Source organism: Zeus faber (genome assembly GCF_960531495.2).
Source record: "Zeus faber genome assembly, chromosome: 1".
NCBI lineage: Eukaryota > Metazoa > Chordata > Actinopteri > Zeiformes > Zeidae > Zeus > Zeus faber.
In genome coordinates, this window is record NC_137193.1 from 56,577,165 (window position 1) to 56,595,250 (window position 18,086).

Below are 18,086 nucleotides of genomic sequence, written 5' to 3' on the forward strand. Positions count from 1 at the left end.
TTTGACAACAGTTCAAGTAAGCCTAGGTAATGTCCATCATGCACATCATCGAGATTGAGTGTTTTCCCCCGGAAGGGCAGATTCCATGATGTTAAGTACAGTGTCACATCCAAAAATTATTTCTAGAAGTGCTCTTATTTGTATCCATTTCCGGACAGATTTTTTTCTGCAGCTGACTGTCTATACCTGTTGCTATTGTTAAGATATGCTACAGATTTTTTCCATTTCCAGTAACAGTTCCTGAGAGACACACCATCCTCATGATCTGGTGGTCATACATTCTCCGCCACCAATTCACCAATGATATCTTATAGCCATCCTTACTATTCAGAGAACTGGGTGATGGTTTACTTTGCTGGTGAGAAAAAATAACACATGGAATGCAATATAATGCCTTTACACTCTTACGATAAATAAACCAGTCCCTCTGCAGCTTTTCTCTTCCCTTTGCTGACTTACCGTACTGTAAATAGTTGGGGAATGGCTTGACTGAGTCTGGGGGCATGATTTCATACAGTTCCGTCTCCTCACTACACCTGTTGGATAGTCTGCGAATAATAGCTTCTCCTTTGTGGTCTTGTACTTTCTCTGGCCACGGTGCTGGATCATCTTAAATCTCACCTTTCTCACTTCCAATCTGTCCATACTCTTCTCTCCCTTATGACTTGCTTGTTCAATATCTCCTATCACTCCTCCACTGGCACTGCTGCTGCTCTTTAACTCCTCCTCCTCCTCCTCCTCCTCCTCCCTGCTCTCCTCTAAATCAGAGTCATCTGGACGCTTCTGCCTACCTGGGGCAGTCTGGGCACTAGGGAGTGAGTAAACAAAGTTGAATTTTCAGTTTAATGTTCGCTCATACAAAGGTTACTGTAATAAAAACCTACTACTGAAAGAAAAAACTTTAATAGTTTACATATCCAATAGAATACATATTTAAATATGTCTAAGTCATCATGTGCCTAACTTTACAATTTAAAAATAGTCTACAAACAGGATGTTTGGGTAGAGACGCCTGATCTGATTATGGTTATACGTTTTCATTTTCATCACATAGTCATTCAACATTTTTGTCTAACAAACAATTTTCTAAACATTTAGGGGGGTTTCTCCCCCTTAACGACACTCTTGGCAATAGAAAATAATTCATCCAATCTTCATTAACCTTGAAATAACTCCAAACAGCCGACATTTTCTTAATTCACTCTCTTTTATGAGCGTCAAATGCATAACTACGTTACATTACATTCCTATTGGGTTTGGGTGTCGGAGCATTTTTATGAGTACTTGAGCACAGTATCGGGCGTGCACAGAATCTGAAAATATATCTGATTGGCCGGTCACAGGTCGCGGCCAATCAAGCTGAAAACTATTATCAACGCTTTATATGTTACGGTAACATTACGGTTTTTGTGCTCATTACTCCCCGACTTCCCATTTTACCTCAGCAATGCGATGTCGGTGGATAATAAATAACGGCTGCGCTCAGGACGCTCAGTGGATGTTTAGTGAGAGGGAGGAAGGGGATACAGGACCACAGGTCGTAGCCTCTGGTCCAATCCCAGGGATGTAGTTTAAATACCCAATAAATGTACATTATTGTTTTGTATTGATTTATTGTTTTTCATAATTAAATTTCTATCTCTTTTTTGCGTAGTTTCAGCTGGAATTTCATACCCGCGTATTTTGACCAAGGATTGCATGGTTGATACACAAAATGTGTGCAGGTTGGCAGGTGTCCAAAAATGGCTGCTTCTTATAGAGTTCCAGCAAAATAAATGTGGGATCAATATCAAATTGGGGATTAAAAAAAACAAACATCGTAAAGATTCTTAAATTGAGAATCTAGTTAGGCAAATGGGAAACAAACAAATATGAAATTCATTGATAAAAATGTATTTCTCTTATAAATAAGCAAGGATAAAGAGAATTACTTACAGTAACACTGCTGAATGAATAAATGTATTTAGCCAATTTATCACAAACTCTGAAGTCAGTGTACCAAATCAGCTGCACTATACTAAACATGTTATCATTATCACTATCACCTGTTAGAACTCAAAACATAAATTAAATTCTGCATTTACAAGCTAAGAAATCTTAAAATAAAACAAGTCAAAGCACATGTGTTCGTTCAAACTATGCCAAAGTACCTAGCTGCAACTTGTCAAAGTAAGATTATTCCGCCAAAGTAGTTGTGATTTTTGTATGACACAGGCACCGCTGCAGGTACTTGCAGTCCTAGAGTGTGAAGTGGATTGTTAAAAATGCTGGTGGTGTTTAGGAAAACTTTGCAGCTTGGGGAGGGGGTCCCAGGAAGCCTCCAGCTTGTTTTGTTGCAGCTCTGGAGGGTGCGAGACCAAGCATCTTCTGAATGTTCTGGAACAAGAAATTATAAACATGGCCCAATTAGGACAAAAATTATTGAGAAACAGTCTTGAAAAGGACTCTTGGTTATAAGGGTTAAAAAAAACCAAAACAAACAAACAAAAAAAAACAAAAAAAAACTTTAGTTGAGCATAATATAATATATTGTTTAATAAGTAGAAAACTGAACATGAATAACATTAGTGAAGTGTTGAATATGATAGCGCAGGCATTCTAAAATATAGTATGCAATAATATAACGATTATAGAAGAGTGTTATCTTTAAAACTATAAGCAATACTTTTCAGACAATATGAAAAGCTGTTTTGGCAATTAAATGTTATTAATATACATTGGACGCAGGAATCAAGGTTTTTCCAGATTTGATATTCAATTAAATCTTTGAAATGTATTGAACAAAAAAATATACATCTAAAACATGACAAAGTATAAGTTACCTGTCTGATGGACATAGTGCACAGGATGTACAGGAAGATAAAGGAGCAGTCGGTGTAATCCTCGCCCAGAAGGTTGCGATGCGACAGTCCCTGGATGTAGGAGAGTGGGACGAATGGCAACTTGGCCACCACCCTGCCATCAAAACTGAAAACAGAAGAGAAGGAAGAAAAGTAAAGGCATAAGACCTCACACACTAAAATGAGACAAACATTTGACACAAGACAAATATTACTTTAATAGTCAGGAATCACTGAATAACACTCACATGGAGTTGAACATTCCCATCAATGCGGTAAAGCAGAAGCCGATGGCAAACATGGACTTCATGCGGACCTTTAAAATTTTTATTTTTTTTTTTATTTAAAAAAGTTAATCACTTTACATTCTGACTCATCTTTTATATTAAAATGTTTTCATTGTGAAAGATAAGGCATCTTACCATAGACAGGTCTCTGTTGTTGTTTTTCAGTTTTTCTTCTTGCCTCTCTGTAGTGCATTAGAAAAACAATGTTGAAAGGCATTCGATTTTTTATTTATTTATTTTTTTCCATCTGATCCGACACCTTCCCTGCAAATTCACCTGGCTGGTGCTGAATTTCTAACAGTTGGATTTTTTTCTTACCGATCTTTTTCTTCTGCTGACGTCCTGCTGATTCTGTGATGGTTTCCTTCTTCTTCTCAACTGAAATGTAGGAGCAAATGTTCAGTAATACCGTTGAGATGAAGGGCAATAAACATTCTTACAAGCTCAAAGTAACTCACGTTTTTTGCTCTGTTTCTCCACCTCCGCCTTTAGCCTCTTGTATTTTTCAGTCCGGTACACTAGAACCCATGTAATACCTAAAGACAGGAAAAAATTAAAATAAATACGCTAATTGCAGTAAGAGCTCTGAATTCTTTACTACAGCGTTTTTAAAAACTGGGGCCTTCGGCACACATAAAATGCATTCCTCCAACCTTGTCCGGGCACTTGAAAAAGTTGGTGAATGTCTGTTTTAACAGACCGCCCATTGAGCGCACATTTGGTCAAGGGAAAGGCCTGGGTCTCTTGGGTGGATGGGATTAGTCCCCGGCCAGGGCCGAACAGTGACTGTTCATTCAACAGGCCCGAGCATCAAACCCAGGACCGAGTGAGAAAACCTTGGTAAGTTAAACTGCAATGTCAAAAAATGGGTCTTGTTCATAGTTAGATTAATGTGACAAATACCTAATGGCTGAACTCTTTAGAAACTGATAAAAAAAACAACAACACAACAAATATATAGCTATGTGGGGGCAGTATAAAACATAGTAGTATATGGTTATGATTCTTATTTTTTTGACAGCAAAGAGAAGTAGGAATTTGTTAAAAAAAAAATAATAATAAAAAGAATAATAATAATAATAATAATAATAATAATAATAACAACAACAACATTGACCCTGGTTTAGATTTGATCTGAATGTTAAATAGTCTCTCAAAGGCTCGGGTTGCCAGGTTGGTGTAACCACCGGGAGATGGGGGGGGGGGGGCGCTGTCACCGCACTCACCTTCCGCTAGCAGCGCCGTGCAAACAGAAATGAACACGATGAGTATCGTATCCGCGAACATCGTACTCATGGCTCCAGCCTCCGTTAACCCGAAATTGAATTCAACTTAAAGTTGGATTCCGACGGACAAACCCCCTCCTTCGCACGCCACAGCCACACTGATCCGAGGTTCCGCTAAAGCACGGTCAGCGCTCGTCTCGGAAGGTCCCGGATGTAAAAGCGCAATAAAAAACACTTCCGGTTCAACCATCTCGCGAGACAGTGAAGCTACCATGTTACGTTCCATTAGAGAGTGGAACTCGGCCATTCCGGCTCCGTATTCCCAATTCCGAACTAAGTGCGTCCATTCGGCCGAGAGGCGCCCTATACACACACACACACACACACACACACACTCACTTACACACACTCACACGCACACGCACACACACACACACACACACACACACACACAAGGATAAAATAAAATAAAAGTCATTCAATCCAATACAGCGGGGTTGAACTGGATTGTAATTTGATACAATACAATTTCGAAACGTATCAAAATATATTGGGCTCTTTCGTCATCCTTGATTCAAGTGACGACAAAAGGGGTACCACGATTTGCACAAACGAATAATTCCTTTTTGGGCAGGTTTGGTGCACTCCAGTACGGACCATAGCGTCGAACAAATAAAACGCTTAACAGTCCGAAAGGAAAGGGAGAATGAAAGTAAAATAAACTAGGATACAATTTGAAAATGAAATGTCAGATTTATACAAATAAGATACAGAGAATGATACAAAACAAAAAAAAGGTCAGACATAGAAATATACAAATGCCATGCAATACTATTCCATGCACAGGGTAAATGGTATATAGGCAGAACATTGTAAACAATAATATGAATTATTACTCTGTGCTAACTATCGATTACAAGTTGAAAATGACTGTTGAATGCCGTTGACATTTTGGTGATTATATACGAAAAAAATCGAAAAGGCGTAAAAACCTTTTCTCCCCCATAAGGCTGAAAAATAAGTTTGAGAACCACCGCCTAAATGAGGGGTTCCAAAACATTTTTATGGCTGTCAGACTGCATCTTCATTAGGGGGTCCACTGACCCTGGCCCTATATGAACACAAGCTGAATCGACTTTGTGTGTGTGTGTGTGTTGTGTGGGTGTGTGTGTGTGTGTGTGTATGTATATATATTGTGTGGGTGTGTGTGTGTGTGTGTGTATGTATATATATATATATATACATACACACACACACACACACACCCACACAACACACACACACACAAACAAAGTGTATATATACTGTTTTTTCTTCTTATTTTTTTAATTCCTCCGAGCACCACTAGGGGGCCGCGGACCCCAGTTTGCGAACCCCGATTCGACGTCGTTGTCGCCGTGCGGGGAGCGCACCAGGAGCCCTGCATTCCGAGGTGTCAGAGGAGCGGTCAGCATGGCAGGGGACAGCGAGACAAAGCCCGACGACCAAACCCAAAACCGACATCACTACCGGCAGCCGTTTCTTATCGGCGTCGCCGGAGGAACCGCCAGTGGCAAGGTCGGCCTTTAACGCTTTAACTATTATGAAGAATTACATTGACCCGCCCAGCTAATTGACGGGAACAGACACAACGCGAGTGCGTCGTTTTGTGGAATTAGGATCCATCAATGAGGAAATTTGGGATGACAAAGTCAAATTTAAATACATTCTTCCTCTCACCAAAGCACATTTAATTAGGCCTACAGTGGTAATGTACTGTATATTTCAATAATTTACATCTACATACCGATATATATATGTATTATTATTATTATTATTATTAATAATAATAATAATAATAATACATTTTTCAATTAGATGGTATTCCCTTCCTAATTAAATGAAATGGTGTCAGCTGTGCACTAACAATTTGGGGAAAAACAAACACTAATGTCAGGACTTCCAATTAAAATGAAATATATATATATATATATATATATATATATATATACACATACAACCCTACAATTCTTCGGAAATCGCAGTACATTAGGTGATATCGTTTATGATTAATAATAATCCTTAGTGTATGTATAAATATTGATTTGGTCCATGCATAACCGAAAATTGGTTTTGCGTAGTATAGGTACCATAATTGTCAAAACACATTATTTTAGAGTGAGATAGACTTGTATTATTTCCCAGTCAGACATATGCTTTCCACAGTTCTCTCAAATAGCCTGCACTTAACATGTGACAATTTTACATCGATTCGATGTAATTTTTTTTTTTTTTTTTTTCAATTATGCAAACTGATAATCGACCGTAAATCAAGTAATTCAAGGATTTCAAATGAAACGAATCGAGAGAACGCTAGCGATGGCCGACCTGAAAGTCTCCTGTGGGTTTGACTTCCTGGTGTCATGCCTCTTCACCCGTTAAGGAGTAACTGTTCACTGAGCCACCTGTTCTTTACCCGACTTCTGTGTCTGTCCCATCAGTCTATGGTTTCAACATCACTCCTGGCGTCGTGTTTACATACCGAGGCTCTCCCGTCGATGTCCCAACGGTCGTCACGTATGTTTGGCTTTTTCTTTTCCCATGTGGCCAGTCGTCCGTGTGCGGTAAAATCATGGAGTTGTTGGGCCAGAACAAAATCGACCGCCACCAGCGGCAGGTGGCCATCTTCAGCCAGGACAGCTTTTACAGGGTCCTCACCCCGGAGCAGAAGGCAAAGGCGCTCAGGGGACACTTCAACTTCGATCATCCAGGTGATTCTTCCCCACGGAAATGCTGAGTTTTGCAGCGGTCTGAGCCGGAATGTGTTTGCGTCATAGAATGAATTAATTGGTGTGGAAGTGGAATCGCTGGACTGCGGCTTCTGTGACCTCTTTTCTCTACTTCAGATGCATTTGATAATGATCTCATGGTCGCCACTCTCTGGGACATCTTGGAGGGTAAAACGGTGCAGATCCCTGTGTATGACTTTGTCACCCATTCCAGGTGGGTTCCTCTTTTGAGTGTGTATACCTAAATATAATCGCCAGAATTTAATGTTGGTACATGATATCATCCATGAAGGAGAACAAAGGGGAAACAGGAGCTCTTAACACTTGTATAAAATTTGTCAGGAAAGAGGAGACGGTGACGGTGTACCCTGCCGACGTGGTGCTGTTCGAAGGGATCCTGATGTTCTACCGCCAGGAGATCCGAGACCTTTTTCAAATGAAGCTGTTTGTCGACACGGACGCAGACACACGCCTCTCGCGTCGAGGTGAGCTCAACCCCGACCTGACAACAAATTGGTTCCTCAAATTCAAAGTTGGAGGGGGGGTGGCCCCACTGAAAAGTGCCATTTCCTTCCCCCCAGTCCTCCGCGACATAAGCAAACGAGGACGGGACCTGGAAAGCGTCCTTGCACAGTACATCACCTTTGTCAAGCCGGCGTTTGAGGAGTATTGTTTACCGGTGAGAGAATGATTCCACATGCAAAGCTCCGAGTCACTTTGTGTGAACATGTCCCTGGATAGGAATTTGTTGTCAAACTTTTTTTTTTTCTCCCCCTCCCCCCGTCTAGACAAAGAAATATGCTGATGTGATCATACCCAGAGGAGCTGATAACCTTGGTGAGTTGATTTTGACTTGAGATTTTTTTCGACATCAGAGGCGGTATATGTGCCAAGTATGTTTGCACCTAGCAGGGATTAGACTCAGTTGTCATGTCAGAACCGCTTTGGCAGTTCGTTCGTTGCAGGCGAAGAATCACTTTTCTGAATATTCGAAATGCAAATCCAGATGTACCGCCTCATGCCTTTTTAATGATGAGGATTCTCTGAGATGCTAGACTCAAGTGTAATCACGAAAGACACAGCTATGTTTATCTAACCCTGCCGCAAAGTGGGAATTGTGCTCATTGGATGAAGACAGTAAATCAGGAAGCCTTCACAGTTCTGAGAGCAAAGTAATCTGCGTGTTTCAAGTGCGTCTAGATTAACGTGCCTTAAACACGACTTCAAAATGCCTTATTTAGACACGATGCCTAATTTAAACATGTACCCTTTTCTCTAAATCCAGTGGCCATAAACCTTATAGTTCAACATATCCAGGACATTCTTAACAGCGGATTAACCAAACGAATGACTGACTGTCTGGATGTCGACGAAACACCCCCAGAGCAGAGTCCTGCACACATTGAACCCGGCGAGAACGGGGATATTCTACCAAAACAACATTCTCCATTGGTGTTAACCGTTTTGGACTGATGGACGTCTGTTGCTGCATCTGAAGGGGTTTTCTTTTCCTTTACTGTCTTGAATGAAGGAGTTGGGCGGGTAGTGCAAACGTCAGCCTTTGTGCTCACTTGAAGTTCCATCCTTTTGATGATTACGGCTTCCATTAAGCCGAACACGAAGGTGCTGAAAAATAAAAACGCTGACTATTTGGCTGATCCGACTTACATTCACTAAATATACTGTAAGAAAATGCAACACAGCAAAGTGCTGTCTTAACAGCAGGGCTTTTCTGTCCACTCAAACGGCAAGTTGTGACTATCAATGCAAATGTATAAGCTAATGAAAGATCATACAGTATGTAGCTAATATGAACCTCTTTCTTTTTACTTGTACTTTTTTAAATGATTCATGTATGGTTTGGCTTTTGTTATATGCTGCCCAAAGCAATATCTGTATAGTGTATGTTGTTATTTAGATCTCAGACAAAAAACATCTCACTAGTAACATGTTATGCTGACAAGATCACCAAAGACACTTTTTCCACTTTATCACATAATAGTTTGTTTCAGTAGTAGTGTGACAGCTACTTAAAAAAAATCATGAAATGTGCACTCACGCCTACACTGTTCTGGACTTACCTCAGTGCTATATCTATTGTTATAAGATGTATGGGATGACATTTCCCAGCCACATTACAAATCAGGTGTTTTAACTGAATTACAAGTACTGTATTGCTGACCGCTCCATTCTGTTTTGCAGTATAATCAGGATGCACATCCTGTTTTGCTTTCTGTGCAGCTTTTCATGTACATAGATTTCTCAGGTAATAAATTTATTTTTACTTATTTTAATTGACCCATGCACCACTTGTTACAATAAACTTTCATTTTCAAAACGACCTCTTGTCAAATAGTGAAATATAGCCATGAATTCAGGGGTCTAAATGTGGAAATAACATTAATAATCAAGGTATTTCCATTAATACAAGGGAAATGTTACCATCGACTAATTAAAAAGGTTTTGATATGGAAACAAAGACAATTTAATATTTCAGAAGACTGACAGTACAAAAGGATGAACCTCAAGAATAAAGTCTTTTGAAGTACAATATAGTAATAATATAATGTACTATAATGTAATATATTTTGACATACATTATCATGTCCTTTTCGCAAAGCCTGAGTTGAGGCACTCCCTTGGTATTTTAGACTGTCATTAACACATTAGCAATAGTTAAAAAGAACGAGAAACTGAGAAATGAAAGTCCCATTTTCTTAAAAACTGAGTCCACATCAAGCCTTGAAAGCTGAGGCCCCAAAACTGTCAGTTCAACATCTGTTCTGATTCAACTCTATTCTTGGTGGGAGAAGCATTTTTTGTATTTATGGTTGTCTCGTTTATTCTGAGGTCACTCCAAATAAGCAACGATACAACTCGGTACGCGCCTCATCATTCATCGGACTGTGATCGACCGGAGCCATAAAGTTCACTAGCTTGCTGTGGATGGTGAATCGCACTTTGCGTCCTTTGCTGGCCTTGGTATCCACTTTCTTCTTGATTTTGCTGCGTAGTTTCTGAATGGCCAGCCACTGCCTGCCCATGGCCACCTGATCATTGGGGTCCGCTGCACTGGTTTTGCGTTCAATGAGCTCTCTGAGGAGCTGGTGGTAAAAATCGTCGTCGTCAAATATGTCCTCGTCCAGGTCTTTGAGGTGCCTGTTGGCCTTGAGCAGCTGCTCTGCTGCCGGCTCATCACCCTCCGGGCTGATGGTTTCTGGGGCGGCTGAAGAGGAATCCTTTTTACCCAGGACTCTGTACTCGGATCGCCGAGTTTGGGTGCGCCGCAGTAGTCTCTCCTTGTCCATCAGCACCTGTTCCACCTGGGTGAGTATGTTCCTGTCAAATGCAGCAAAGCCCTTGGTGCTTTTCCCCATGGTCAGTCTGGTTTTATCATGCCACTTCTGCAACGTGGCATTACAGTAAGGTTGGAAGTCAGAGAAACGTTTCGCCATCAAGCCTGGGTACTCTGCCATGTCCAGTTTACGTTTCAGCGGACCGACTTCCCTCACAGATCTCGCCGGCTCTTTCTCGTCGTCGTCCTCCTCCCCACTATGATCCTCATCCTCGCCCCGATCACCTGATCCCCATCTGTTCCCGAGGGAGATGGGCCTTGTGTCCGGGTTCTGGTACAGCAGCTGATCCTGCAGCCGCAACAGGGACCTTTGCAGCGCCTTCAAGGCCTTGTGGCTGTTCTTCAGCGCGCCGATAAACTCTGGCCCACCCCTCCTCTTGAACTCGGGGAAGGTCTGTGGCTGCGGAAGCTGGTTGGCAGTGGCGAGAGCCTTCTGAATTTTGATCCGGCCCTCGAGCAGTTGATCCCACAGGGCAAGTTGATCCTTCACGGCCTTCCCTTTCTCCACCTCCTCGTCTACCTTCTCGGTGGAGAAGGTCTTAACTGTTCCCCCATCATCGTCGTCGTTATCATCATCATCATCATCATCATCATCATCGTCATCATCTCCCTCGTCCTCCTCACTGTCATCTTCTTCACTCTCTCCCAAGTCTTCCATGCCTTCTGTTAACCTCTGGAGGTCTATTTGCCCGGGAAATATGTCGTCACTGTGCCGCGTTTTAGACGTCCCCACCGCCTCCTGGTTGTCTGAATCGTCTTCGCCATCATTTCCATCTCCGGATTCGACGTCTTCATCCTCTAGGGAATCTTCGTCTTCCTGATCACCTTCAAGGTCATTTATATCGCCGTCTCCTTCTTCTTCGTCGTCGTCGTCGTCGTCGTCATCATCATCATCATCGGAACCGTCAACATCCATGAGGAGCTGTTTACGGGAGATCCTCTTCCCCAGATACCGCTTGTCCGTCTCTGCAAGCAGGGACGCGTTGTGCCTCCGCAGAGCACTGACACCAGCGTCGTCCTCGTCTTCCTCAAACTTGTCGACGACCTTGGCTCTGGTCTCCTCGTCTCCATCGTCCTCCGGGTCCGCAAACTTCGGTAACGGGTTTAATAATTCCTCGAGCTGCTGTGAGACCGAGCCGGCCATGTTCCCAGCTCTTCAACCGCCACACGTGTGCGCGACTGGTCGGAGCGGAAGAAGCGATGTGAAACCCGCGAACGACTTGTTCGTAGCGAATGAAGTAGCCGTTCCTTTTTTTTTTTCGTCCGCGGCTCGATAACTTCAAGAGATTCAGGATGTTTATTTGTCAAATACATGTACATACTTTCAGACATATATGCAGTGAAATGTCTTTGCAGCGCAACCAAACCAAACGAACGAAGCGTCGGAGCGTTTGAACGGCTCTTTTCTACTGAGCGTCTCGCCAAGAACCGAATCTGAAAAAGGGAGAAGAATCTTTCACGGCGATGCGGGAAGGTGAGACGTCATCACAATGCGACGTGTACCTTTGTGTGCACTGTACGCATGCGCAGGGGCGGCAGCGCGGTAGTCGTTCCCTCAGTCAACAGCGTTGCCGTTGTTCCTTCGAACCAAACTATCGCCAGTTTTATTCTTCGAAAGCTGCAATGTCGACGAGTGACTTTTATTTGAGGTATTACGTCGGACACAAAGGGAAATTCGGACACGAGTTCCTGGAATTTGAGTTCAGACCCGATGGTGAGTTAAGCTATTGCTAAGCTAACGCCGCTCACACCAGGACGTTGGTGCTTATTAGGCCGCTTGGAGCCGGAGTTGCCTCCTCGCAGTGATTCTACGAATTGTTAAATAAAACAATGCATTTAATTAATTTTTAACGTCAAATGTTAAGGAACAAAGCAAAGCATACATAATAATGGAAGCCTTGCACTTTTGATCTTCGCATTGAGCCCGCATGTAGCACCGGTGATTTCCGTAATTTGCGTCCGCAGCTAACTTGTGTGTTTGCTTGGACGTGTTTCCAAACTAAACGTTTGCTTTGCAGGCAAGCTGCGGTATGCAAACAACAGCAACTACAAGAACGACGTGATGATCAGAAAAGAGGTATCGGATTGGAATGTTTTTCTTTGGCTGAACATGTGAATATCAACATTTACAACAGACAGTGTGTGTAGCTCTGTGTAATCCAACTTACATCGCCTCCTGATTGTTGACATAATTGTGTCCCTATCTATGTACACTTAGTGTGCACTTTATTATGTACATCTGTACATTCCAATGTAATCCTATACACCAGCTCTGCCATGAATTTTACTTTTGTGAATTTTATAATACGTTTTTGTTGACAGAGCGGGAAATATGTAATTTCAATTGTATGTTTATGACTGAGCTCACAGTTAAATGTGTTGTACTGAACTACATTATATTGAGGTGTTTATATTTTGTTCTCCTCGTTGACATACATGAGTGGCACAGCACATTGGAAACACCTCTGAATATGATGCAGCTCAGTCCACCACCAACTATGACCCCCGATGCCAAAACATATCATTGAATCAACACCTCTTCTGTGACAGTCTACCCAGAACCCTGACCATTATCGGCAACATAAACCAAAACTTGAGTTGGTGTATCAAATTGTACCTAATAAAGTGCACACTGAGTGTATAAGTCCTCCTCATTGGACATGCTGTGTGCACTGTTGCACTCATTGTTAATCTTCTATATGCAAAATCGTGCTTGGTGTTACATTTCTTCCTTGAACATTGCTTTACCTTTTCCTCTGTTTATTGCCATTTACTGTGTTTTGCATGAAAATTGAGTCACTGACAATCATTGTCCAATTCCTTGCATGTATAAGCGTAATTGGCATCACTAAGCCCTAATTATGTATTTAAAAGAAATAAATACAATTGATTTGAATGTTCCCCCCATTCAGGCCTATGTACACAAGAGTGTGATGGAGGAGCTGAAGAGAATTATTGACGACAGCGAAATCACCAAGGAGGACGATGCTCTGTGGCCATCGCCTGACAGAGTTGGAAGACAGGTTTGGCAACACCACTTGCTTGTATTTAATTTGGCACACTTTCTGCGTTCTGTCCTGTTGTGATTCAACATTTCATCTTTAAAATACATTTTTTCCCCATTTTCTGTTGGTACATAAAAGGTTTAGTATCTTCTACAAATATAAAGCTGTTTGATATGCTCATTAAAAAGTTGGTTTTGGCAGATCATACTCTTGATTTAATTTGCACTTATGTAACACTGACCCCTCCCAATCTCACAGGAGCTGGAGATTGTGATCGGAGATGAACACATTTCATTCACAACATCAAAGATTGGTTCTTTGATTGATGTCAATCAGTCTAAGTAAGTACCACACAGTAATGTGCCGTACAGGTTGAAGAACCACGCAAAATGACTAAATCTGTACAATTTCCTTTTTTTTTTTGTTAGAGATCCAGAAGGGCTCCGTGTTTTCTACTACCTGGTTCAAGATCTCAAATGTCTTGTCTTCAGTCTAATTGGCCTACACTTCAAAATCAAGCCCATCTAAGAAGTTTTTTTTTTTCTTGCGAATCACTTTAATGTTCATGTTCAGTACAGCTTTTGTACAATTTTTTTTTTTATTATTTTGCTTGTGAAAACTTTTTATTTTCAATAAACAATTCAAAAATCTTAACTCTTGTCATAATTTACTCGAGAGACAAGTTTGTTTTGGGTGGCTAATATACTTCAATTGAAAGGTTTGAAATAATTCAAAATGTCTCAAATATAAAGCGATGAAATCTGGTTATTTCTATACATTCACAAAATCACAGGCAATCAATTATAACTGCCTGAAAGTAAGGCATAACTTATCCTATAGCTGTCACAGCAAAGGGGAAAAAACACATTTGGTTCAGCTGAGGCTTAGATAAGGCATCACATGTGAGTTATTTTTTACTAACCAAACAAATTTGATCAGTTAACTATTATGCTGTGCCATAACATAATGCATCGCCTTTAACCCCTGATTCATTTGTTTTGACATCAACTGGGTTCGAGCCTGGATTGGGGATACAGCTGCTATTTTAGCAGAATTCCAACATATAGTTGGATGAAACAAAGTGTACAGCCAAACATAACCGTGTTAACACGTATCCCACGTATTGAAAATTCCCAAAGCCCACATGGTAAAGTGAAAATATTCTCAGTTTCTTTCTTGGGTTAAATCACTACTAAAGCCAACTGTCTGTGACTCAGTTACACCCATAATGTCTTGAGGTGGACAGTGGCTGTTCTCACATTTGTTTGAGATTCAAAGTGCCTTATTCCCCTTTTAATTGTGAGGAACGCCTTAACCGATGGACTTTCCTTCCACGACGGTGAAGATATCTTCCAAGGATTTATGAACACACTGCAAGAACTCATGAACATTTCGAGCCGGGTAGCTAGACACATTGCAGCCGATCCAGTTATCGTGAACGCCGTAGCCCACACCAAAACCATCGGGAACGACTGGCGCGAAGCCGCCTAGGTTGACAGCTGGACTTGTCAGGGTGCTTGTTGACAGGATATTGTGGTTGATGGCCGTGTAAGCCGGGTCGCTGTACAAGTCATGTAGAGCCTGGCCTTTGGAATTGGCCAGATAGCGCATGGCAAACAGATGGCGATCAAAGCCTTGACCTGGTGAGAAAAAAAAATGATTGTCTACCATTACTGTCACTAGTCACGCAATGTAACGCCCAAGAACATGAAGTGTCTTTGAAGCTTGGTGTCCGAGTTTAACACTCAGATTAGTGCAATTTCCTAATGTGTATATGCATAGCCATAGAGACCAATACTCACCCATAGCAGCTTCCTTGGTTAGCTGCCCATGATATTTGGAGCATTCGTTCAGCATATCCAGAAGTTGCTCTGCACTATGTTGCCCTGGCTGGCAAACAAATGCATGTGCACAGCGTTTCGTGTGCGCTGTGGCCGGCCGGATGGTCTCTGTGCGGCCATGCTTGAATGCTGCAGTGCTGCAGGACTCATAGGTGGCCACTGTCTGTCCGTGTTGCCGTAGGAAGCCCATCTGAAATGCCAGCTGAACAATAGCGTCGGGGCTCAACTTCTTCCGCTTCAGCTGTTCCTTCCCCCCCCTTTTAAACTCCAGGGCATCAATAGTAAGTTTGGACACGGCTGTGTGAAAGTTCTCCCTGGCTTTACCAATCCCGTTCTGTATCTCACTGTCCAGGTTAAACTGCAGTCTGCGCACGGCAGAGGCAGAGTCCACCGATGCGGGGACAGAGTTGGGGTTCACCAGCGGCTTCTCCGTGGTGTCTTTGAAGATCTCATTTTGTAAGCGGAGGACGGCGACACCATCGCCCCAAGAGTGCTCAAAATTGATGGCGGCCTGTCCGTCTTTTGTCAGAATGACGGAGAAGGACTTGTCGTACCAACGGTTGCACCCATCCCCGTGCAGCATGTTGTGAGAGATATGAATGTGGTCCCGCATGGCCTCATCATCCAGACAGAGACAGAAAACAGCGCTGTCGATGACCTCCAGAGCGTCTCCGTTTCCAGCCGCCACCAGCTTGTCCCTCAGCCTGGCCCACTCATCCCTGTTTTCGCTCGTCAGGACTCCGAGCGGGAAGGCCGGCGCCGGCGTCTGGTCGGACAAAACGTACTTCAAGTGTGACTGAATCTCCGCGGGCTTCACCAAATTCCCGTCCCCGTCCACGATATCGAAAACATACATGTTGCCGTTCCTCATCACGAGGAGATGGCGGCCCTTCTGGTCGGTGAAGAGCTCGTCCTTTCCTTGTCTGGGGATGCGCGTAGAGTTGAAGAGGCGGTAGTACTGGGACATGTCCAGGGGGTAAGCGTTCACCATGTAGGCTCCGTACCAAGACAGGGAAGAGGGGACCCAGCGGATGAGCTTCTTGAAGCCGTCTGTGTCGCTTTTGGCCGGGTTAAGGTGGAAAACTTCCGGCTCCAGCAGCCCAGCCCGAAGGGTCTTCATGAAGCGCACGGTCGAGCAGACTACGTTCGTCGCTCGCACAAGCTGGTCGTTGTACTCAGGCTTCGGGTCCGGATTGAAGGACATGAAGGGGTTGAAGTTCAAAACGATGGACTCGCGTGCTGACAAGTACATGTCAAACCAGGGGGCTGAAAGAGAAAATTTGAGTACGACAGAACGTGTTGGCATATTCATCACAGCAACGTGGCGCTGTCTGAGAGGATGCGGGCGGATGGGCACTCACCCGAAATATAGCTGGTGTGCTTGTTGTTCTTGTCCAGGGCGACCAGCTCACCGTGCAGCTTTTTACCGAAACTGTTCTGAAAGTCTTTTGCTAGACTCTCTGTCGTTCTGAGTGTGCATGAAAAAAATATTGAAGATCTGTGTGTTAAAGTTTCAGATGTGGTCACTATCAGATCAATTCACCGCTTTCGATCGCTCTCACCGGAATTGTTCATCATCCAAAAGCGCCCTCTGAGCGGCCAGGTACCTCCGGATAGTGTCTTCCAGACTGGGTATCGGCAGCCTAGACGAGTGACACACACAGACCACAGCAGGCACAAGTGAGGTTTCCCTATTTGCTGTGGAAAGTTTACAATTTCCTATGTTTGACAGAGTGAATTGTTGATACAGAGGTTTATTGAACAATTATTGTATATTGCAAAATTGTCCAGATTTTTGTATTGGTTTATTGTGTATTGCCAATTCTGTTCTATTTGAATTCATATTAGTTTCTTACTGTTGCCCACTGTTTTGGACTTGAGCTGCTGTAACGCTACGACGCTACCGCAGACAGCGCCACAACAAGGCCACTCCGGTCTATTGTGCACTTTCACCTACATTCACTTTAAAAGGATTAAAGTCACCTTCTGCGTCGCATTAAATTGACCACAACGTATTTGCCATCTTTTTTTGTTTGTTTGTTTGTTTCTTTGCTGTTAACGAGGGAAGGAATGCACAATGTAAATGTAAGATACTCCCCATCTGGAGGGATACTTTATTCATTCCCTGAAGGACGTCGTGGTCGAACAGCGGTAAAGAATAGAAACACAACGTCGTTCACCAAAAGGAGAAGCAGAAATGGCCATTAAACAACATACGAACACTCACCTCGGCAGACTCTTCTGGTAGTGCATCGACGGCACTATGCTCCGGTGCAGGTACTCGGACGGAGACTCGTTTTTGTAGCCTCTCCTCGCGATGACCAACGCAGAGGCTGTGGGTGGCGCCAGGCCGCCGCTTTTCCTCAACGACGCGCTCAGTTGCATGGACAGCAAATTCATTGTACTGCAATGCCCGACCGCCCGCCGATATTGTTGTACGTAATGTCAGAGAAACGTTGACACAAACGAGCTCGCTGGGGCACTTTCACGCCGCACTTCCTTATGGTCGGTGTTGAGGAGGTCAGCCAAGACCCGTCTTTCGGTTGTTATTGATCTTAGTTTACGTACATCGTCTTCAGTGACTGTTCGAGATCTATTCATCTATCGTTCAAAATGTTCAAAAGCTACACGTAGAACCGACGCTACACGGCTCAATTAGAGGTAAAACAAAAGCTGCCATTCGGGGAGGAAGCGACAGCCGGAAGTAGGGTGACTGCGGGGGTCACGTGACTCCACGAGGCAAGACCTATTGATCATACAGTAT

General features: G+C 43.0%; 5 protein-coding genes across 5 annotated transcripts; 2 read left to right on the plus strand and 3 right to left on the minus strand.

Moving 5' to 3' along the window:
* Positions 1 to 909: 909 nt before the first annotated feature.
* Positions 910 to 4,552, minus strand: tmco1 (transmembrane and coiled-coil domains 1). Its single transcript, XM_080016068.1, has 7 exons — positions 4,354 to 4,552; positions 3,586 to 3,663; positions 3,446 to 3,505; positions 3,263 to 3,309; positions 3,089 to 3,156; positions 2,823 to 2,967; positions 910 to 2,376 (listed from the first exon to the last, which is right to left on the minus strand). Exons 1-7 carry the CDS (start codon positions 4,421 to 4,423, stop codon positions 2,278 to 2,280), a joined length of 567 nt encoding a protein of 188 aa, XP_079872194.1. The 5' UTR covers positions 4,424 to 4,552; the 3' UTR covers positions 910 to 2,277.
* Positions 4,553 to 5,795: 1,243 nt separating this feature from the next.
* Positions 5,796 to 9,426, plus strand: uck2a (uridine-cytidine kinase 2a). Its single transcript, XM_080013795.1, has 7 exons — positions 5,796 to 5,910; positions 6,944 to 7,103; positions 7,239 to 7,335; positions 7,464 to 7,606; positions 7,703 to 7,800; positions 7,910 to 7,958; positions 8,407 to 9,426. Exons 1-7 carry the CDS (start codon positions 5,806 to 5,808, stop codon positions 8,592 to 8,594), a joined length of 840 nt encoding a protein of 279 aa, XP_079869921.1. The 5' UTR covers positions 5,796 to 5,805; the 3' UTR covers positions 8,595 to 9,426.
* Positions 9,426 to 11,620, minus strand: aatf (apoptosis antagonizing transcription factor; the record flags this gene model as incomplete). The annotated part of the gene is made up of 1 exon (XM_080013783.1): positions 9,426 to 11,620. One exon carries the CDS (start codon positions 11,618 to 11,620, stop codon positions 9,962 to 9,964), a length of 1,659 nt encoding a protein of 552 aa, XP_079869909.1. The 3' UTR covers positions 9,426 to 9,961.
* A 376-nt stretch (positions 11,621 to 11,996) lies between these two features.
* Positions 11,997 to 14,050, plus strand: magoh (mago homolog, exon junction complex subunit). The gene is made up of 5 exons (XM_079998354.1): positions 11,997 to 12,190; positions 12,495 to 12,553; positions 13,389 to 13,499; positions 13,740 to 13,822; positions 13,910 to 14,050. Exons 1-5 carry the CDS (start codon positions 12,100 to 12,102, stop codon positions 14,007 to 14,009), a joined length of 444 nt encoding a protein of 147 aa, XP_079854480.1. The 5' UTR covers positions 11,997 to 12,099; the 3' UTR covers positions 14,010 to 14,050.
* Positions 14,051 to 14,792: 742 nt separating this feature from the next.
* Positions 14,793 to 18,014, minus strand: cpt2 (carnitine palmitoyltransferase 2; the record flags this gene model as incomplete). Its single annotated transcript, XM_079998343.1, has 5 exons — positions 17,550 to 18,014; positions 16,885 to 16,965; positions 16,684 to 16,790; positions 15,284 to 16,588; positions 14,793 to 15,121 (listed from the first exon to the last, which is right to left on the minus strand). The coding sequence occupies exons 1-5, from the start codon at positions 17,720 to 17,722 to the stop codon at positions 14,793 to 14,795; spliced, it is 1,995 nt and encodes a 664-aa protein (XP_079854469.1). The 5' UTR covers positions 17,723 to 18,014.
* Positions 18,015 to 18,086: the final 72 nt, after the last annotated feature.

Coding starts and splice junctions, on each gene's coding strand:
- tmco1 (XM_080016068.1), bottom strand. CDS start 4,423: ATGAGTACGATGTTCGCGGATACGATACTCATCGTGTTCATTTCTGTT. Junction 3,506..3,585: donor GGAGAAACAGAGCAAAAAAC/GTGAGTTACTTT, acceptor CCTACATTTCAG/TTGAGAAGAAGAAGGAAACC. Junction 3,310..3,445: donor TCAGCAGAAGAAAAAGATCG/GTAAGAAAAAAA, acceptor AATGCACTACAG/AGAGGCAAGAAGAAAAACTG.
- uck2a (XM_080013795.1), top strand. CDS start 5,806: ATGGCAGGGGACAGCGAGACAAAGCCCGACGACCAAACCCAAAACCGA. Junction 7,104..7,238: donor CTTCAACTTCGATCATCCAG/GTGATTCTTCCC, acceptor TCTCTACTTCAG/ATGCATTTGATAATGATCTC. Junction 7,336..7,463: donor GACTTTGTCACCCATTCCAG/GTGGGTTCCTCT, acceptor AAAATTTGTCAG/GAAAGAGGAGACGGTGACGG.
- magoh (XM_079998354.1), top strand. CDS start 12,100: ATGTCGACGAGTGACTTTTATTTGAGGTATTACGTCGGACACAAAGGG. Junction 12,554..13,388: donor ACGTGATGATCAGAAAAGAG/GTATCGGATTGG, acceptor CCCCCCATTCAG/GCCTATGTACACAAGAGTGT. Junction 13,500..13,739: donor CTGACAGAGTTGGAAGACAG/GTTTGGCAACAC, acceptor CCAATCTCACAG/GAGCTGGAGATTGTGATCGG.